Source organism: Cynocephalus volans, chromosome 16 (assembly GCF_027409185.1).
Source record: "Cynocephalus volans isolate mCynVol1 chromosome 16, mCynVol1.pri, whole genome shotgun sequence".
In the NCBI taxonomy this organism is placed as follows: Eukaryota; Metazoa; Chordata; class Mammalia; order Dermoptera; family Cynocephalidae; genus Cynocephalus; species Cynocephalus volans.
Genome location: NC_084475.1, coordinates 16,587,241 through 16,609,617, shown reverse-complemented (window position 1 = coordinate 16,609,617; position 22,377 = coordinate 16,587,241). Strand labels below are relative to the sequence as shown.

The window sequence follows — 22,377 nt, the reverse complement described above, 5'->3', positions numbered from 1 at the left end:
ACGTGAGCCGGATCCCCAGTGCAGGCATGCAACAGGTGGGGGTCCATCACCGGTCCTCCCGCCCTTGGTGGATGGGAGGTGGCATTGCTCCCGAGAAGACCTCAGCAGCCACGATCTCCCTGTGCCCGCGAGCCCCCTGCTTAGCCCTCACGATTCAGGACCCGGCAAGCCGAGTCCACGCGCAGGCGCGCTCCAACAAACGGCTTTTGGGGGCAGAAAGGGCCGCGGGCGGCGGGGTCCGTCGCTATCCCATCAGCCCCTCCTGGTAGGTTCCGCTCGCTCTCGCCCCTAGTGGTCCCGCCTCCTCCATCCCGTCCTGCTCTGCGGCGCAGGAGCAAGATGGCTGCCGAGAAGCAGGTCCCTGGCGGCGGCGGCAGCGGCGGCGGCGGTAGCGGCGGCAGCGGCGGCGGCGGCGGCGGCGGGGGTGGACGCGGTGCCGGAGGAGAGGAAAATAAAGAAAACGAACGCCCTTCAGCAGGATCGAAGGCAAACAAAGAATTCGGGGACAGCCTCAGTTTGGAGAGTATCCTAGAGTAACCGGGCCTAACTCGCAATGACTACGTGTCGATCCGGAGGGCTGGGGGCGGGAGAGGCGACGGGTCCCGGCACGTTCCGGGTAGGAGAGGCCGAGGGTCGCAGTTTCTCTCGCCCTTACTTTCTGGCACTCGGAATTCCAGGGTCTGTCTCTTGACCCGTCTTTCCTCGCATCCCCCTCGCCTTCTAGGCTGGGAACGACCTTTTCTTACAGGCGACACAGGGATTTTGGGCAGATTTCTCCTGTAGCCTGCAGTGGCCCAGTTGGAGGGCTTGTAACCCGGATGGCACTCTGGCTACCCCACTGATCTCCTGCCTTGACACCTTGAGCCACTGATCTGGGGAGAGGAAACTGCAGTCTTAACGTTTCGGCTTAGTACTCCCGTCTGACAGCTGTCGTAGACTGGGTAGTAAAAATTACAACTTGATGCTTTGGATGTAAAGGTAAGGATTGCCTGCTCTGAGCAAAAGCTTGTTGCTCATCTTGAATATAAATTACCGTAGCTTTGTGTAGTTTCCTAATAGGTCTGTAGGCATTTTATCTTGTTGGGAGTCATTCAGATGAGCTGGAGGATCGGTATCAAGTGTTGATTAATATGTGTCTCAATTGAGTGCTCGTGACACTAGTTTGTGGCTTTTTGACATCTTGATGTATTAAGTTTTCAGGGGTATGGAGTTTTACTTTTTGAATTTGTGGTATAATTCCAAATGGATGTTAGAATGCCTTGATTTTACTATGAACCGTGTATCTCCTTGTCGCTTTTTAGTTATTGAAAGAGTCCTTTTAGTGGTCACTATTTTAAAATACATCTATAGAAAAGCACTGAGGAAACGCTAAAAATAACTAAAATTGTAGATAAAGGTCATTGTACTTCTGAAAGTTTGGTATATAATCTTAAATATTTTAGGATTCTTAAAAGGAGAGTTTGATTAGGGGTTCTTCTTTTAAAAGAAAAACCTTAATATTTTTATGCAAACTGTGGCCTAGCTTGGTTGATTTGGCAGATGTAGAGGTTATGCAAACAGAGGAGTAGTACACGTCATTTATAACCTGACTCTGCTTGAATGAGTAAAATGGGGGGTCCAGGTGTAAAATCAATGGAACCACTCCAGTTATAGTCAGCATGTAGAATCCAGCAGCTTTATTTAAGCTGTTGGGTTTCAGCAATCCCAAAGGGCTAGTAATACCCTCTTATTTTAGTTTGAAAGTAGTAACAGTTTAGGCAATCAACTTTTTTGCATACTTAATCCTGTGCTGTGACAAGATAGCTATTGAAAATAGTTATGAGCGATTTCACTACTTAATGTACTATTTCAGAAATGTTTATCATGCTGTGGTTTGACACAAATATAGACTAATGGTACCAGTTTTGACTTATTTAAATTCTTGTCATTGTAAGATTTTCCTTAATCTTGGCTCTAGTCCTTCAAATTATTAAGGAATCCCAGCAGCAGCATGGTTTACGGCATGGAGATTTTCAGAGGTACAGGTTAGTATCATGTACAAGATGTACGGAAATTATTGTGGGATTTTCAAACTTGGTTTGCTTTTGTTAATGTCCTACTTACTCTCCTATAATCAGAAAGTGTTCCTAGAAAGTCTGGCTTGAATTTATATTGAATCCTCAAAAGTTACATAATTTTTAAAATTTAGTTTATATAATGAATAAAAGGAGCCATCCTTTTAATCCATTTTGCCTCATAATATTGCTGTTACATTTGGAAAATAACAGGCAGTTATGGTAATCATTTTTTAACTTAACCATATTACACAGTCTTGGTTAAATTCAATGCTTTTCAGTATTTGAAACACTATGTAAGGGGAATTTCTGTTATATCACTAGAATGTATTGGCAAAATTTTATAACAGCCTTCAAGTTGAAAAACAAATTTAATATGACTCTAAAAAGTAGAGTAGATGCCTAATATGTAATAGGCATCACACATTACTTAAAAGTATAGATATCCAACTATTTATATATTGTAGGTATTATGGACTTTGCCTGATGTTAAACAGTACTACTAAAACTCTATATCTCAGGTTCTTATTCATTCATTTATTCATTCAGTTATTCAGAAACATTTAGTGAGCACCTATCAATTGTGCAACACTGTTGTTGGCACTGGAGAGCGTTAAATGACACAAATAAAGGTTCTTAATCTCAGGGAGTTTATGCACAAAACAAATGAAACAAACACAAATTTTAGGCTATGATGAAAATTAAAGAAAGCAACTCCTGTGAAAGGGAGTTACAATGGGGGTGGGTCAGGAAAGGCCTTTATGCAGGGAACTGGAGGATGAGGAGGCAGCCATGTGGTGAAGGGTCAACAGGGCTGGGGCAGAGGGAGCAAGGTGGGCAGTGGTGTGAGATGAAGTGGGAGAGGCAGGCAAGGCCAGGATGTACCTGGCCCAGCAGACCAGGGTGACAAGTTCGGGTGTTAATCTGGGTGTTTTGGGAAGCCACTTGAGCAGGGGACTATTATAATCTGATTTTTAAAAAATTATTACGGAAATTTGCAAACACAAACATAGAAACGCTAGTACAATGAACCCATCACTTAGTTATCACAACAATCAACTTTCTGCCCTTGTTGTTTTGTTTGTTTCCTCCCCTACTTTATTTTTAAAATACATTTTATTGAAGATTTAAATTTTTTATTCAAGTGTAATTTATATACGGAAAAGTGTACAGAACATGGTGAAATTTTCACAACCTGAATGAACCCCTGTAACTAGCACCCAGAGTAAGCACCAACATCCTGTCAGTCTTCTTTTGCCCCTTCTAATCACAAACCCTCCCTGAGGGCCGCCACTGTCATGACATCTTAGATTAGGTTTGCTTACTTTTGAAATGTATCTACATAGCATCACAGTATATACTCTTGTGACGGTCTTCTTTCAACATTATTTTTGTAAAATTTCTCCATATTGTTGTGTGTAGTTGTAGTTCTTTTATTGTCATTGCTGTATGGTATTCTTGTATGTGATGATACCACAAATTGTATACCAGCACACTGTTGGGCATTTGGCCACTTTCCAGTCTGGGCTGTTACAAATAGTGCTGCCATAAACATTCTTATACATGTCTTAGTGGAGAGAAGTAGTCATTTCTCTTGGACATGTACGTACCCGGGAATGGAATACTATAAGATATGTTTATGTCAGCCTTAGGAGGTACTGCCAGCAGTTTTCTAAAGTCATACCAATTTGCACCCCTAGCAGCAGTGTTTGAGAACTCCAGTTGTACCACATCCTTGCCAGCATTCCATAAGTTCTGTCTTGCATTTTTTTTGCCAAATTATTTTAAAGCAAATTCTAGACATCATACCATTTCACCATCAGTAGTTCAGTTTGTATCTCCAACAAATAAGGCTTTTTAAAAACAACCAAAATAAGGTATCTCACTTAACCAAATTTTTTTTTTTTTTTTTTTTTTTTTTTAAACATGACCGGTAAGGGGATCTCAACCCTTGGCTTGGTGTTGTCAGCACCACGCTCAGCCAGTGAGCAAACCGGCCATCCCTATATAGGATCCGAACCCGTGGCCTTGGTGTTATCAGCACCGCACTCTATCGAGTGAGCCACGGGCCGGCCTTCACTTAACCAAATTAACAATATAATCTTATACAGTAATGTAATGATGTAAAAATCTTTATTCAATTTTCCCAGGTTTCTTTAAAATGTCTTAATTTTTTTTTTTATTTGAAACAATTAGACTTACAGAAGAGTTGCAGGTACACTACGAATAACCAGTTTTTCCTCAACCACTGGCAGTAAATTGCCAACCTGGTGCCCTTGCACCTGAATACTTTACTGTATGTTTTTTTTGTTTGTTTTTTTCGTGACCGGTACTCAGCCAGTGAGTGCACCGGCCATTCCTATATAGGATCCGAACCTGCAGCGGGAGTGTCGCTGTGCTCCCAGCGCCGCACTCTCCCGAGTGTGCCACGGGCTCGGCCCTTTACTGTATGTTTTTGACAAGGACATTCTTCAACATAACTGCAACACAGCGGTCAAAAGTGGGGAACCAAAGATTAATTGCTGTCTTCTAATCCTCAGACCCCACTGAAGATTCCCCAGTTCTCCCAGTAATTTCCTTTATAGCACAAGTATCCAGTTCAGAATCGTACATTGCTTGTAGTTTTCATGTGTTTTTAATCTTAACTCTGACACAGTTCCTCAGTCTTTCATTAATTTTCAAGATCTTCAAACATTTGAAGATTACTGGCCAGTTATTTTGTAGAATGCCACTCAATTTGGGTTTATTTGATGTCTCCTTATGATTAAATTCAGGTTCTATATCTTTGGTAGGAATATCACAGAAGTGATGCAGGGTTCATCTCATTATGCCCATCCGGCGGCAATGATTTGTCCAGTTACTGACGTTCATTTTGATCATTTGATGGTGGTGGTGGTGTCCAGGCTTCCCCACTGGAAAGTTACTTCTTTTCCCTGTGTAATTAATAAGTATTTTATAGGGAAATACGTTGAAACTATGTAAATGTCCCATTCTTCATCAAACTTGCAATGTATTCATTTATTTGTATCTGTTTGTACTTATAGTGTCCTAATGAGATGCAATCTGATATTACCATTGTTTTGATGCTCTAATTGACCCAGATTTGGCCAGTAGAAGTCCTTTCAAGTGGACTACTGTCCTTTGACATGTCCCCATCTTACTTTTTTTTAAAGTCAGGTTTGTTGAAGTATTTCATTTAATTTTACTTTTTAATTGACACGTAATAATTGTGCATATTTATGGGGTACCGAGTAATATTTCAAAACATGTTATATAGTGTATTGATCAAATCAGACTAACAGCATATTTATCACCACAGTGAAGTGTTCTTTTATATCCAATAAAATTTCATCCTTTTTTTTTTTAAAGATGACCGGTAAGGGGATCTTAACCCTTGACTTGGTATTGTCAGCACCACGCTCTCCCAAGTGAGCCACAGGCCTGCCCCCATCCTTTTTTTAAAAAAATTAATTATTTATTTTTTGGCAGCTGGCCGGTAAGGGGATCTGAACCGTTGATCTTAGTGTTATCATCCTTTTTTTTTTTTTTTTTGGACCAGTAAGGGGATTGTAACCCTTGGCTGGGTTTTGTCCGCACCACGCTCAGCCAGTGAGCGCACCGGCCATCCCTACATAGGATCAGAACCCGCGGCCTTGGCACTATCAGCACCGCACTCTCCCGAGTGAGCCATGGGGCCGGCCCGTTATCATCCTTTTTAGGTTCGAATTTTGACAAATGTATGTAGTTAGGTAGCCGCAATAAAGTTGACATATAGAACATTTCCATCAACTCAAAAAGTTCCTCTGTAGTCAATCCCTTCTTTCTACCCCCAACTCCTAGCACTCAGTTGACTGATTTCTGTCTCTATAGTTTTGCTCTTCTAGAATACCATATAAATGAAATCACACTGTATGTAGCCTTTGTTGTAGTAGAACATAAAATTAGCCCTTTTTAAGTATACGATTCAGTGCACTTAACATAAAATTAGCCCTTTTTAAGTATACGATTCAGTGGTATTAAATACATTCATATTGTGTGTAACCGCAACCACTGTCCATCACCAGACCTTTTTCATCATCCCAAACTGGAACTCTGTACCCATTAAACACTAAATCCTCATTCCCCCTTACCCCTACCCCTGGTAACTTCTATTCTAATTTCTGTCTCTATGAGTTTGCCTTTTCTAAGTACCTCATTTGAGTGGAATCATACAATATTTGTCCTTCTGTGTCTAGTTTATTTCACTTAGCTTAATGCGTTCAAGGATCATTGGTGTTGTAGCATGTATCAGAATTTTACTCCTTTTTCAAGACTGAATAATATTCCATTGTATGCACAGGGGTTCTTCGAAATTTATGGAAAGATTTGTATTATCTTTTAATTCTAACTTTCCACGAACTTTTAAAAGTATCCTTTATATACTTCGTTGTCTTTATCCATTCATCTGTCCATGGACATTTGGGTTGTTTCCACCTTTTGGCTATTGTGAATAATGCTGCTTTGAACATTGGTGTACAAATATGTGTTCAGGTCCCTGCTTTTAGTTCTTTGGGTATATACTCCAAAGTGGAATTGCTGGATCATATGGTAATTCTATGTTTAATTTTTTGAGGAACCATCATACTGTTTACCACAGCAGCTATATAATTTTACATTCCCACCAGCAATACACAGGGGTTCCAGTTTCTCCACATCCTTGCCAACACTTGTAATAGCCAGTCCTCATAGGTGTGAGCCATACAAATTTTAGAATAATCCTATGCGTATCTAGAAGAAAAATTTTTGCTAGAATTTTGATAGGAATTGCATTAAACCTGTATATCAATTTGGGGGCAATTAATATTTCTACTACGTTGAGTCTTCCAATCCATGAGCACTCATGTTTCTGCATTTATTTAGATCTTTGATTTTTTTCATCAGCATTTTGTGTTTTTCAGCATACAAGCCTATACATGTTTTGTTAGATTTATATCAAAGTATTTCTTCTTTCCTTTTTTTTTTGAATGGTTGTAAGTGATATACTTTTAGTTTTGGCATCACTAATGACATTTTAAGAACAGTTTGAGGGAAGTAATGGGGATGAAGCCTGGTTGGAGAGGTTGAGGAGAGAAGGAGAGGTGAGGAAGCAGAGACAGCAGCTGTAGACCACGAGCTGAAGAGGCTTTACTGTGACGGAAACAGAGGACTGAGGAGGGACTTAGGTGTGGACCTGAAGTCAAAGGAAACGCTTTTCTGAGTGTGTGCACAGTGCACACGTACGTCTGGGTGTTAAAACAAAATGGATTCATGCTTTACAGGCTCTTTGTTGACCTGTGCTTTTCACCTAACAGTGAACGTGGCCACCAGTTATAATTGGTATTCCTTAATTTGTTGAACTACTCCCCTACTGGAGGATAATGGTGGGTGGTCTTTTTGTTTTTGTCTTAATCCACTTTTTTCTTCCTTAAGTTAGCACCTAATTACCGTGCTTAAGTCAAATGACTTGGGGACAAAAGTTGTTCTGTAGGAATGAACTATTAATTTGATGATTGTTGAGCGAGCAGCTCTACTCCAGGTTACATAACAGATTCTTCATGGAAACCGTTATTCTCCACACTGGCCGTTGCTAGTAAACCTACACTGATTTATTGCTGTCCTTGTCGGGTGATTTGAGTAGTCCTAAACTTGACTTGCATAGTAATTGCTGCAACTAAAAAGTTGTGTACCGTAATGTAGATTATGGCTTCATTTTAAGATTTTGGGCCAGATATGATTTAATGCTCTCATTTCTTTTTTATTCTGTCCACTAAAGTTTGACTATGCTCTAGCATTCTATTAACTTACTCTTCAGGCAGCGATTATTAATTCTGTATTCCTTGTTTGATCTCCCTCCCTGGCTGGGGTGGGAGGGCTTTATTTTTTTCTTTTTTTGGTGGATGGCTGGTACAGGGATCAAAGGGCGGAGGGGGCTTTAATTTTTTTTCTTATAACTATAGGAATTTGTAAATTGTCACAACAAAGGAACAGAAAAAAGTCCACTTGTAATCTAGAAATCCCAGAGATAACTAAGCACTGGTTTAGACTTTCCCTTTTTTTTTTTTTTTTTTAAATAACCCAACAGTTACTTTATTACAATGTTAGCCCAGCTCTAGCAGGAGGGATAGTGATGGGACAGCCCAGGGAAGGCAGATGGGGGGCTGCCACAAGGTCCTTGAACTTTGGCAGGCAGGCATCACGCCCTCCTACCACAAGTGCCAGCTGAGGGTGCGGAGCCACCATGTGGTCAGCCAAGGGGAGGCTCCATGCACCCATTAGTAGGCACCCACCCTGGTCCTGCATGAGTCTTGGGTGCCCTATCCAGGCCCCGCTCAGAGACTGGGGAGGGATGGGGCTGAGGAGGCATCTGGTGGAATGGAGAGCAGGCCTCCTCAGGTGCACCAGTCCCTCGAGCTTTCTTGATTTCCTTGGAGAGCACCTCCTTCAGCACCATGTTGGTGTTGTCCAGGTTGTTATTGGTGATGTCTGGGTCAAACAGGCTGGGCTCCTTGCTTCTCTTTGTGTTGGTCCAGGCAGCAGCCAGACACTTTGCCCCACTTTCCTGGGTCTTGGTGTTGTGCTGCCACCACCACTGCTCCAGGATGTCCAGTGAGGGTGATGGCACCAAGCTGTAGATGGCCCGCAGGTTTCTGTCCAGCATGCAGATGCGGTTCATGGCCTGCACAGCCGCCTGCTGCATCCCCAACAGGCTCCCTGAGAGCCAGGAGTACTGCATGATGTTGCCAGTGGCTGTGTCCCCCAGCATCATCTCCTGGACATGCTGAAGCCAAACATGCTGCCATGCTCTTGGAACAGCTTCTTCAGCAGTGTACTCTTCCTGGCCCTTGACAGCCCCCTCAGCACCGCCGCCTCAGGCCCCATCAGTGGGCCAGACTTTCCTTTTTTTTAAATAGCATTTTTTCCCCAGGAATACTAGGCAATAAGGAAAAAGGAATATATGGAAAAGGTTTTTATTTGCATTTTTTAAATCATAAGTGAAATTGTGCACCTTGTGCTTAAAAGCCATTTGTATTTCTTTTTCTTTTTTCTTTTTGTTGGCTGGCCTGTACAGGGATCTTTGTATTTCTTTGTACTTATTTTAGAAATGAAAATACAGATAAGTATAAAGAGTAAAGCATACCCATATCCCAATGTCCAGAAGTAAAATTAAACTGTTAAATTGTACATGTTGACAGACATGACAGAGGAGACTAAAGTCGCCTGTCACTACCACCCTCCTAGCCATTCTCATCCCCCAGTGTGTCATGGGTGTGTATCCTTCAGACCACTTCTGTCTTTCAGTACATGAATGTGTTTGTATATTTGTGTCCACTAAATAGTATTTTTAGTCTTGTAAAATTTTTCTCTACATTTTCACAAGTTTAGTAATATTGTGTATACAACTTTGTATCCTGCTTTTTTGCTGAACATTGTATTATGTATATTTCTCCATGCCTATAAAAATGTTTTGTACGTGTGATTTTTATTAGTTGTGTTATAACCCAATGTATAGGTATATCATAATTTATTTACCTATTCTCCCAAGTTGGTGATTTATATGGTAGCCAGTTTTGTAGGCTTAAATCTCTGTTCATACTTCTTTGTCTCGGTATCTGATTATTTCTTTAGTATAGAGTAATATAGACATGTTGGTTCACAGTATGAACATTTTTAGGGATCATGGTAAACGCATCCATATTGTCAGAAAATGTTTGCCAATTTATATTTCTACCCATAATGTATGAATATTCCATTTGATTTTTATGTAAAAGAGTAAATGATAATTAAAGCTGATATTAGGAATTGAGAGAAAAAAATTCAGTTCATAGATTCAACCTAGACTATTATTCTTTTTAAAAACCTATGCCCTGGTAGTTTTAAGACTGAGATGCTGAAGTAATATTTAAATGTTATTTTGTACTGTAAATTATTTGCGGTGTTACTTTGATTTAAGAGTTGGCAAAATTTTATATGTATTTTTTACACTAATTTATTTAAAATATATATTTATTGAACATCTGTGTGTGCTAGACACTGTGCTAAGGCATTGGGGGAAATTTGAAAATAAAATCCTTCCTGCACTAAAGAGGTTTATATTAGTAAATATAATAAATATATACAGCTATGTAGGAACATCATTATAATGCCATATACTATAATAGAAGTAAGAAAAAAGAGCTGCATGAGCACAGAGGAGGGAGGCTTGGCATAGAGGTGACAGTTACAGTGTTTCTTGATGCTGTCCTAATCGGCCTCCTCATTTTTCTTCAAACATGCTTGCAGTTCCTTTCTCCATGTCTTCGTTGTCACCACAGTCTCCCTCAGGATGCCCCTTCCCTTCCTTTACATCCATCAGAATCCTACTCATTCTTTCAAGGCCCACCATCAGTCCACTCCAACCAAAGGTGTTAAGAAGAGAATGATTACTTATGTCGATTCAATTTGACATTTGCCTTGTTTTCTTGGCTGCCATTTTATCTGCATGATCTTCCCCAACTAGAGTGTGGGTTCCTTGAGGTGGGCACGGTGTCCTCTGTCTCTTTGTGTTTTCTGTGATACTAATCATATTGCCCTGCATGTTTCAGTTGTTCAGTAAATGTTTGCAAGCTGATGTGTGGAATCTGTAGTAACCATAAGTAAAATACCCTTAACCTTTTACCTTGCCTTATTACAGAATTTACTATTCAAAGTACTATCAGCTTGGCTGAATGGGTTTTGTTTGTGGTTTTTTACAGGGGCTACTGTTCCCGTAGACAAAGACGTCTCCGGAAAACACTCAACTTCAAGATGGGGAATAGACACAAATTCACAGGGAAGAAAGTAACTGAAGATCTTCTGACTGATAATAGGTATCGACTGCTCAGTGCTAGGTGCCAACCTCTCGCTAATGCATTTATTGAGCAATTACATGTGCCAGACATTGTACCAAACTCTTTATCTCATGTGACTCTCTTAGCAGCTATGTGGGATGAGCATTTTTGCTATTTCTGTGTTCTAAGGTGAGGAAACAGACTCAAAGAGGTTCAGTAGTTTGTTCAAGAACTGTGTTCTGTATATGTTAAAGCCAGTAATTAGAATCTAATCAATTATTAGGTAAAGTTTCTAGGATGCAAATTCCAATGTCTTTAAGTGCTTAAATCAATATACCTTAATGAAATCTAGCTGTGTGTAAATTATTACAGAATTCTGTATTTCAGTGCTTAATGCACCAGTTCTTAACATTTGCTGAAGGATTAATCTGTTAAGCAACATGTATTGAAGGTCTCCAGCTAAGTTCCCCAAACTTCAGCTTATGGGCCAAATTGTCCTCCTGTCACCTGTATGTCTAAAAAAAGTTTTATGGGAACACAGCCACACCCATTCATGTAGGTATTGTTTGCAGCTGCTTTTGTGCTACAACAGCAGGGTGGTTGTGACAGAGACCATATGCTTGCAAAGTCAAAAATATGTACCATTAGACCCTTTACAAAAAAGTTTGCTGCGCCATGGTCTAGTATGTAGGTAGGGCTCAGCCAGACACCGTACTGGTGTAGAAGAGGGAGAGGAGGCATAGTTCTTGATCCTTGTTGGCTTGTTGAGAGATGTTGGTCAAATGCAAAACCAGGAACACTACAAGATAGCAAAAGTGCCATATTGTATTTCATTTACTGTTAAGCATTCTGAAGTCTTGGAAAGGAGAGGTTAGTGTAGGGGTCCTTGATGGGGAAGTTAGTAAACCTGCATGGAAGGGGCTTGACCTCGAAAGATTTGTGAGAGGGAAGAACATTCTTTTTTTTTTTTAAAGATGGACCGGTAAGGGGATCTTAACGCTTGACTTGGTGTTGTCAGCACCACACTCTCCAAAGTGAGCGAACCAGCCATCCCTATATGGGGTCTGAACCTGTGGCCTTGGTGTTGTCAGCACCACACTCTACTGAGTGAGCCACGGGCTGGCCCAGAGAGGGAAGAACATTCTTTGTGTTAGGGGAAACAGCATGCCATGGTGTCTGTGAGTGCAGTCTAGGAACCTAAAGCTCTGGACAGTGGTTAGCTGCTACTCAGGCAGGCAAGAGGCTCTGATCTTGGTGTGTGGGACACAGTCAGGAAAATAGAGCATGGATACCATGATGAGGTATAGCAGGAGGTAATGATTAAATGTGATGAGGTCCACTTAGGAAAAGTCAGAAATTAAGAAATCTGAACTCTCTTACGGTAGCAAGATCCTTTACTTATTTTTTATTTTTTTTAAAAGATGACCAGTAAGGGGATCTCAACCCTTGTCTTGGTGTTGTCAGCACCACGCTCAGCCAGTGAGCAAACCGGCCATCCCTATATAGGATCCGAACCCGTGGCCTTGGTGTTATCAGCACCGCACTCTACCGAGTGAGCCACGGGCCGGCCTAAGATCCTTTATTTTGAAGAGACAAGGTTAAGGTTAAGTTTAAGGAGATTAATCAAGGTAGTAGTTTAAAGAAAGTTTCACCAGGGTGATGGTAAATTAGTTAATTTATTGGGAACTTAGTAAGTGCCAGGCTCTGGTCTAAGTGTGTTATATGTATTTTCTACATGGGAGAGTGAGGCACAGAAAAGTTAGTACTTTTCCCAAAGTCACATAGCTAGTAAGTGGTGGCACTGGGATTCCAACCCAGGCTTGAACCCTGTTCATCCCCATTTCATTATATTGCCTCTTAAGGACATGGTTTCTACCTGGGTTGGGACGAAGGAGGTGTTGATTCAAAGGTGAGGCCAGATTGTGTACCTAGACTCCTCTGTTTCACACAATTTAGGAGGGGTAGGTCAAGATTCTGCATTTGCTGAGTTTGGGGTGATAGAGACTGTTCACAGTGATGTGTCTAGTAGGTGATTGGAAACTGAGCTGGGATGAGAGATGCTGATTCAGGAGTCATAGCTGATACCGTGAGAAGAGTAGTTCTGAGGGGGTAAGGGAGAGAGGATGCAGAGAAAGTTGAGAGGCTGTCTTAGTCCTTTTTGTGTTGCTATAACAGAGATACCTGAGCTGGGTAATTTATAAAGAACAGAGGTTTATTTGGCTTACGATTCTGGGACAGCTGCACCTGGCACGGGCCTCAGGCTGATTCTACCCGTGGCGGAAAGCAGCAGGCAGCCTGCAGGTACAAGCAAATCACAGGGCGAGGTGTGGGGGAAGGTGCCAGGGTCTTTTATATAAACAGCTCTCATGGGAACTAATAGAGTGAGAACTCACTCAGGTCCCCTGCCCCCAGGGAGAGCATTAACCCATTAACCCATTCATGAGAGATCCACCCCCATAACTCAAACTGCCACAGTTGTGGGGATCAAATTTCCACATGAGTTCTGTGTGGACAGTACATCCAAACTCCATCAGAGGCCAAAGATTGTGCCTCGCAGAATATGTCTGACTCCGATGCTCCTGGCCTTTATTGTTCCATTCTCCCATTTTCTCTCTCTGGTCTAGATATTTGCTTCTGGTTCTGATGGACGCTGAAAGAGCCTGGAGCTATGCCATGCAGCTCAAACAGGAAGCCAACACTGAACCCCGAAAGCGGTTTCACCTGTTATGTCGCCTGCGCAAAGCTGTGAAGCATGCCGAGGAATTGGAGCGCCTGTGCGAGAGCAGTCGCGTGGACGCCAAGACCAAGTTAGAGGCTCAGGTGAGGGTCTTCACAGCAGTCTTGCTTTATGGTGGAGATCAGAGGTGCAACTTTAAAAAAACAAAACAAAACTAGAGTTAAACAGAGCAGGGATACACTTAATAGTCAGGAGAGGCAAAAAACATCATGATTTTGCTTTTAAAATCAAATTACCATCTCTTGTTTTTGTTTTTGAACTCTTGGCTTTTTATAATTAGCTCTAACTTTTCAAGTAAGGTCAAAGTTCTTTTGATATATAGATGAAAATCTTGCGTCTTATACCTCGGGAAGTTCACAGCATAATAAATATTTTTTAAATGAATTTTTTTTAAAAAAGAGATGCTATATATTGCAAGGTTTTATTCAACCTTTGCTGCTTATGTTATAGTCCAGAAAGTGGTTGTTAATTAAAATGAAGTAAACAAATGTACTTTATTTAAAGTTCACTCCTGGGAGGTAAATGAATCATGACATATTACCTATGTGTTCCATTTTATTAGTTAAATACATTTTTCTCTTTTAAAATCAATCCGAATGTCTCCACATTCTTGATGTCACAGTTAGAAGCCAGTAGAGGAGTTTGAGCTGGAGTGCTGCTTCTTTGGTGTTGAAGTTCTTCTTTTTTATCCCCTCACAGGCTTACACGGCTTACCTCTCAGGAATGCTGCGTTTTGAACATCAGGAATGGAAAGTTGCCATTGAGGCTTTTAACAAATGCAAGTAAGTCCTCAGGTCCAAAGACTGTGACCAGTTTTGAATTTAGACGGTCAAATTCAAGCTTCAAATGGTTTGTTTCTGTCAAAGTTAGGGTGTTTCTTTTGTTTTCATTTTTCCTATAGAAATGTTATTTATTCTCTTTCATCTTTAGAACATGCCAGTTCTGGTAGTTGGTAGAAGAGCTTCACAGGAACTGGCTGGTTAGTTCAGCTGGTTAGAGCACAGCCGTATAACACTGAGGTCATGGGTTCGGATCCCAGATCTTGTACCAGCCAGCTGCAAAAAAATAAAAAGCTTCACAGGGCTGTATTTTGTTTTTATTTTTTATTATTATTATTAATTTTTTTTGTAATTTTATTTATTTATTTATTTTATTATTATTTTTTTTTAACTTTTATTTTGTCGATATACATTGTGGTTGATTATTGTTGCCCCTTACCAAAACATCCCTCCCTCCTCCCTCTCCTCCCTCCCCCACAACAATGTCCTTTCTGTTTGCTTGTATCGACTTCAAGTAATTGTGGTTGTTATATCTTCTCCCCACCCCCCACTTTTTTTTTTGTGTGTGTGTGTGTGTGTGTGTGAATTTATATATTAATTTTTAGCTCCTACCAATAAGTGAGAACATGTGGTATTTCTCTTTCTGTGCCTGGCTCGTTTCACTTAATATAATTCTCTCAAGGTCCATCCATGTTGTTGCAAATGGCAGTATTTCATTCGTTTTTATAGCTGAGTAGTATTCCATTGTGTAGATGTACCACATTTTCTGTATCCACTCATCCGATGATGGACATTTGGGCTGGTTCCAACTCTTAGCTATTGTAAAGAGTGCTGTGATGAACATTGGGGAACAGGTATACCTTCGACTTGATGATTTCCATTCCTCTGGGTATATTCCCAGCAGTGGGATAGCTGGGTCATATGGTAGATCTATCTGCAATTGTTTGAGGAACCTCCATACCATTTTCCATAGAGGCTGCACCATTTTGCAGTCCCACCAACAATGTATGAGAGTTCCTTTTTCTCCGCAACCTCGCCAGCATTTATCGTTCAGAGTCTTTTGGATTTTAGCCATCCTAACTGGGGTGAGATGGTATCTCAGTGTAGTTTTGATTTGCATTTCCCGGATGCTGAGTGATGTTGAGCAATTTTTCATATGTCTGTTGGCCATTTGTATATCTTCCTTAGAGAAATGCCTACTTAGCTCTTTTGCCCATTTTTTAATTGGGTTGCTTGTTTTTTTCTTGTAAAGTTGTTTGAGTTCCTTATATATTCTGGATATTAATCCTTTGTCAGATGTATATTTTGCAAATATTTTCTCCCACTCTGTTGGTTGTCTTTTAACTCTTTTAATTGTTTCTTTTGCTGTGCAGAAGCTTTTTAGTTTGATATAATCCCATTTGTTTATTTTTCCTTTGGTTGCCCGTGCTTTTGGGGTCGTATTCATGAAGTCTGTGTCCAGTCCTATTTCCTGAAGTGTTTCTCCTATGTTTTCTTTAAGAAGTTTTATAGTTTCAGGGTGTATATTTAAATCCTTAATCCATTTTGAGTTGATTTTAGTATATGGTGAGAGGTATGGGTCTAGTTTCATTCTCCTGCATATGGATATCCAGTTATCCCAGCACCATTTGCTGAAGAGGCAGTCCCTTCCCCAGTGAATAGGCTTGGTGCCTTTGTCAAAGATCGGATGGCAGTAAGTGTGTGGGTTGATTTCTGGATTCTCTATTCTATTCCATTGATCAGTGTGTCTGTTTTTATGCCAGTACCATACTGTTTTGGTTATTATAGCTTTGTAGTATAGCTTAAAGTCGGGTAGTGTTATGCCTCCAGCTTTATTTTTTTTTTGCTCAGCATTGCTTTGGCTATGCGTGTTCTTTTATTATTCCATATAAATGTCTGGATAGTTCTTTCCATTTCTGAGAAAAATGTCTTTGGAATTTTTATGGGGATTGCATTGAATTTGTATATCACTTTGGGTAGTATGGACATTTTCACTATGTTGATTCTTCCAATCCAAGAGCATGGGATATCTTTCCATCTTCTTGTATCCTCTCTAATTTCTCTCAGCAGTGGTTTGTAGTTCTCATTATAGAGATTTTTCACATCCTTGGTTAACTCAATTCCTAAGTATTTTATTTTTTTGGTGGCTATTGTAAATGGGCAGGCTTTCTTGATTTCTCGTTCTGCATGTTCACTATTGGAGAAAAGAAATGCTACTGATTTTTGTGTGTTGATTTTGTATCCTGCTACTGTGCTGAAATCATTTATCAATTCCAAGAGTTTTTTTGTAGAGGTTTTAGGCTGTTCGATATATAGGATCATGTCATCTGCAAACAGGGACAGTTTGACTTCATCTTTTCCAATCTGGATGCCCTTTATTTCCTTCTCTTCTCTGATTGCTCTGGCTAGTACTTCCAACACTATGTTGAATAGGAGTGAGAGTGGGCATCCTTGTCTAGTTCCTGTTCTTAAAGGAAAAGCTTTCAGCTTTTCCCCATTCAGGATGATATTGGCAGTGGGTTTGTCATATATGGCTTTAATTATGTTGAGATACTTTCCGTCTATACCTAACTTATAGAGGGTCTCTGTCATGAATGAGTGCTGAATTTTATCAAATGCTTTTTCAGCATCTATAGAGATGATCATATGGTCCTTGTGTTTGACTTTATTAATATGGTGTATCACATTTATTGATTTGCGTATGTTGAACCAGCCTTGCATCCCTGGGATGAATCCCACTTGATCGTGGTGAATAATTTTACGTATGTGTTGCTGTATTCTGTTTGCTAGTATTTTTAGCTACTGTGTTCCTTGTGAGTTTATTTTCTTAAAATAAGAGCTATAAAACCTGATGTTTCTTTCCTTGCAGAACTATCTACGAGAAGCTAGCCAGTGCTTTCACAGAGGAGCAGGCTGTGCTATACAACCAGCGTGTGGAAGAGATCTCGCCCAACATCCGCTATTGTGCATATAATATTGGTGAGCAGGAACATGGCATTGCACCTGGCCTGAGGCTTGCAGGAGTTCATCTCAGAGAGCCTAGAGAATTTATGTAACTTCCTTCTCCTTCCTTTGCACCTATCCTCAGGCTGAGTTTTGGTTGATGACAAAAGTAGAACTGTTGAAGTAGCCCTGTGCAAAATTACAGAAGGCAGTTCCTTTGCTTCTGTTTCCATCCTGCCATCTTCTTTTTTGTTTTTGGTTGGGTTTTTTGGCAGCTGGACTTTATGGGGATCTGAACTCTTGACCTTGCTGTTATCAGAACCATGCTCTACCGAGTGAGCTAAAAACGAGCTCCCTGCCATCTTCTGTACTGCCCAAGAGCAGTCTTGAGTCTTCAGCTGAGTTCATTTTTTACTTTTTAGAGCAGTTTTAGTTAGGTTCACAGCAAAATTGAGAGAAAGATAGAGATTTCCCATGCCCAGCCTCCTACATTATCATTATTCCCCACTAGAGTGGGTTTATTTGTTACAATTGATGGACCTATACTAACACATCATTATCTCCCAAAGTCCATAGTTTAGCCCAATGTAAACAATGGACTTTGGGAGATAATGGTGTGTCAGCATAAGTTTGGACAAATGTATCATGATATGTACCCATCATTGGGGTATCATACAGAGTATTTTCTCTTCCCCAACCAAGTTTATTCTTTGTAAACGGACTTGTCTTCAGAGAATACTATGGATTCACTGAAATGTACTTGTGTAGGAGGAAGAGCTCTTTTAAGTCTGAGTTGAATATAGTGGTTCTCGAGAAAACAAACCAGACCCTTGAAGATTTTCCTTTCTCTTTCAGGGGACCAGTCAGCTATCAATGAACTCATGCAGATGAGATTGAGGTCTGGGGGCACTGAGGGTCTCCTGGCTGAAAAATTGGAGGTAATCGAGCATATATGTTTTTGTGAAAAGTCTTTGGTTTGAAAAAGTCTAGAAGTAATTCATAATCCTGTCCCCCAAGAATAATTGCTATTAATATATGCATATTTATATCTACATCTATATTTATAACAAAAAACTTTAAGTATTTAACTTTTTAACCTCATTACATTTATTTGGTTAAGCAAGTAATACAGATTCATAGAAAAAGTAATGAATATAAAAGACTGGGGAAAAAAATAAAATCATTTGAGTTACCAAACAGTGGTAACCACTTATTAATAATGTGATAAATACCCTGCAGACCTTTCTATGTGTAGAAAAAAGGAAAATATTTTTAAAATGGTATCTTAGTCTATACTGTTTAAGAACCTGCTTTTTAAATTTAATATCACATGTGTTTTTTTCCACTTCAATAAATATATGTCTACACCATCATCTTTTGTTTTTTTGGCCACTGGCCAAATACAGGGATCAAACCCTGGACCTTGCTGTTATCAGCACCATGCTCTAATCAACTGAGCTAACTGGCCAGCCCAGAACACCATCATCTTTTTATGGCTGTATGGTACTCCATTATACAAAAGTCTATTTTATTTAACCACTTCATTATTGTTGATTAAGTGGTAAACAGTATTACTGTGAATATCCATGTTCCCAGTTCTTGGACACATTCGTAGTTATTTCCATAGGATAAATTTCTAAAAGTGGAATTGGATGTTTTAGAAGCTTTTGATACATATTGACAAATATCTTTAAGTTTCTACTAATTTGTGTTTCTGCTTGCAGTGTATACAGGTATGCTTTTCTTCTCACATCCTTACCAAACTTAGTGTTGCTCTTTTTAACCTTTTGTTTTGTCCTTTTAATATTTGAGTTTCCATAGCTAAGATATATGATACCAGGGAGGAATTTAAAATAAATAGAAATTTGCGTATACTCTATTGTATGAGGGGTATAGCGTGTTGGTTATAGGAAAAGACAAACAATAGGTTCCACTTATTTTTTCCTCTGTCTCTCATATCCACAGTTAAAGCTTTAACTTTGTAAAACTGCTTTCCAGGCATTGATCACTCAGACTCGAGCCAAACAGGCAGCTACCATGAGCGAGGTGGAATGGAGAGGGAGAACGGTTCCAGTGAAAATCGACAAAGTGAGGATCTTTTTATTGGGACTGGCTGATAACGAAGCAGCCATTGCCCAGGTAAGGAGGAGGTGCCTGTATGACTCTGAACATTGTCCTTGTGTGTTTAAGATGCAGTCATTTGTTGATGTTCATTTCTCACAAATCATCTATTTGTCTTAATGCTGTTTGGGATTTGGTAAGCCTGGAGATGCACCCTTTTGAATGAAATTATTTTGGAAACTGGGTTTGTAGAGTTCTTGTGTTTAGAGGGCACAGAAATTGACAGTTACAGTTGTCAGCATACAAATGCGAGCAGTAAGAGGCTGACTTACAGTGAGGGTCACATTGGGCCCAGCAGGTGGTGTAGCTGCTTAACTAGTATGTCCCTGAAGTCTCTCTGACCTTTGTCCTAGCCTTCTAGCCCTAAAGGGGTCACTTCTCATTCCTGAACCTTTTTAGGAGAGCCTGTTAAACCAGAATATCTTGTTTTGTGTGCGGTATACATGTAATATTCATGCAAAGCTGTACTACTTGATTCTGCTTGTTGACATAATTACCTATTTGAGGGTGTAAACAGCTAAATGCTCCCAAAAGATAAGAGATCCTGGTGATCTTGGTTTGTTTCAAGTAGACAGTGATTAAGGCACTTTTTAGAGCTCCTTCTTCATATGAGGACATCTTTAAAAAACAAAAACAAAAACAGGCTGTTGCCTCACAGGGACCAGTGGCATTTCCTAATACTTCACAGTAATTATTGTACCCCAAATAATTTGTATCTGGTGTGTCAGGGGGTACTTTGTCGATTGTGTGGATGAATTGTGTTAAGCATCAACTTTTCAATGACTTGTTCCAAAATGGCTACTTTAGGTTGCAGGCAGCTTTCAACAATTGAAGAATTGAATGTGTCCTTGTCTGTGTTGCACATTGCCTCTCTCATTTCTCTTTTATTTGCTTAAAGAACAGAAAACTAGAACAAAACTGGAAAGTTAATTTTTCTTTAAAAGACTGAGTAACGTTTTTTTTCTGTTTGTTTTTTTTTGAGAACATTTTTTTGGCACTAGTGTGTGACAGTACCTCATTTGGACTGGGGCTCTGGTGGTAGCTGTTTAGAGGTGATTAGGTTAATTCTTTTGTTTTAAAGTGATAAGTGCTGGAAGAAAAGAACCACCTTGGTTCTGTGCCAGGCATCAGTGACAACAGGACAGGAATTCTGGTTAGAATAGGAGTGTGGGGAGAGAGGTCCTTGGAGGCAAGTTAAATGGGGGCTTCTTAAGAATGGGCCTGCAGACGTGTATCAAATAAAGGACAAGAAAAGTTAACATTTATTAAGTAATTTTTAAAAGTTAGTAATGCTTAAAATTTAGAAAATACAGATGATTTTTTTTAAAGATGGACCTATTGTCTCACTTCCTGTGTACCTTCATTGATATGATATTGTGCAGATGGTCTCCAGCTTACGATTTTTTTAACTTTACTACAGGTTTATCTGGGTACTAAATGCATTTTTGATTTACTGTGGGTTTATCAGGACATAACCCATCATAAGTCAAGGGAAAAGGAAAGCAATGTACTTTCTTTTTATCTTTTTTGTATTCTTGAGAGGTCTTAGGGTTTTTGTTTTTTTTTTTCCATGTTTAACAATCTTTAATTCAAATGTGAAAGTTCAATATAAGCCATTCGCAGGGCTTGGGATTTGTTGTTCTATTAAAAACAAGAATGCAGAAATGCAACAAAATGATCTTTCCATTTTTCAAAACTTTCAAGGATAGATCATAGGGCCAAAAAAGATGCATTTAACCCAACCCACTTTCTCCCCCTACCAAGACTTACACCCATTCCATAATCTTAATACATATTCCTGAACAAAGAGAGAGGTCTTAGGTATTTTTGCTTGTTTGTTGGAATTACACAGATGATTTTGTATTCTCTTTTTAACATGTTGTGAGAATTTTTCATGTTATTACAAATCATGTCACAATTTTTTTTTTAATACCTGGTGGTCATCTGGACAGAGACTCTACAGAGATGAGCAGGGAGGGTAATGATCCTCCTTAATGTCCCAGATTCACTGTTTAATGCTTTCGTGCTTGCGTCTTTTTAACCCTGTGGGGTAGGTGATATTCTCATTTTACAGATGGGGAAACTTCTCAAAGAGACTGTATAACTTGCCCACAGTCATGTACTGGTAGAGACGAGTGCTTGGATTTAAAACCACGCCCTCTTGACTCCAAAGCTCAAGTTCCTGGAACTTTTCCGTATATCCTCTTAAATTCATCAGGAAAGCTAGTAATAAGATCGTTTTATTTGACTTTGAGTAGCTAAATGCAGTTTCACTTAACAGAGTCCTGGGCCCTTAATAAAGACTGAATAAGCAGAACCTTCTCTGAAACAAATAGTCTTTGGCAGTTGAACCACCTCTATTTCAGTGCATTAGTCTGGTTCCCCAGTGGGAGGAAAAGGTATAGGGATGTTTTACCTGAATTTATCTTTCTCTTGCTTTTTATACATAATTAGAGAATCAGGACTTAAATGGGGGGTTCTTTTTTGCCTTATTCATGAAATAATTCAATTTGGACTAAATTGGACCAAGTGAAGAAAATGTTTTACAGCTGCACAGAAGCCATTGCTTTTAAAATTGAAAGTCACTTCAATCATGTGATGAGTAATTGAGCTTTGTGCACATTTTTCAAAGGGTGACCCTCAAACTTGAATTTTAGTGTAGTTGAAGGTCCTTTTCAAGAAAAAAACAAACCTTCAATGAACAGCTCTTTGCAGTAATGTAAAAGCTCAGTAATGAAGGTGATACATTTTGTGTTGAACATTTTCCAGAGATCTTCAGCATCTATTTAAGCCCATTATCCTCTATGTCTTTCCTACATTGCTTCAGTTCTTAAATTTAAAAACATATGAGTACTTCTGCACACAAGGTTCAGAACTCTTCCCACTGGACATGTGTTGTGCAAATCCATGGAGGGTTG

General features: G+C 39.7%; 1 protein-coding gene across 1 annotated transcript in view; it reads left to right on the top strand.

Moving 5' to 3' along the window:
• Positions 1-339: 339 nt before the first annotated feature.
• SRP68 (signal recognition particle 68) overlaps positions 340-22,377 on the top strand; it is a 40,722-nt gene continuing 18,684 nt past the window's right edge. Inside the window, exons 1-8 of the mRNA XM_063080565.1 lie at positions 340-523; positions 1,958-2,024; positions 10,805-10,918; positions 13,504-13,699; positions 14,316-14,398; positions 17,265-17,374; positions 18,194-18,276; positions 19,337-19,477. Of these exons, the coding sequence (XP_062936635.1) occupies positions 340-523; positions 1,958-2,024; positions 10,805-10,918; positions 13,504-13,699; positions 14,316-14,398; positions 17,265-17,374; positions 18,194-18,276; positions 19,337-19,477 (978 nt within the window). The remainder of the gene's footprint in view (positions 524-1,957; positions 2,025-10,804; positions 10,919-13,503; positions 13,700-14,315; positions 14,399-17,264; positions 17,375-18,193; positions 18,277-19,336; positions 19,478-22,377) is intronic.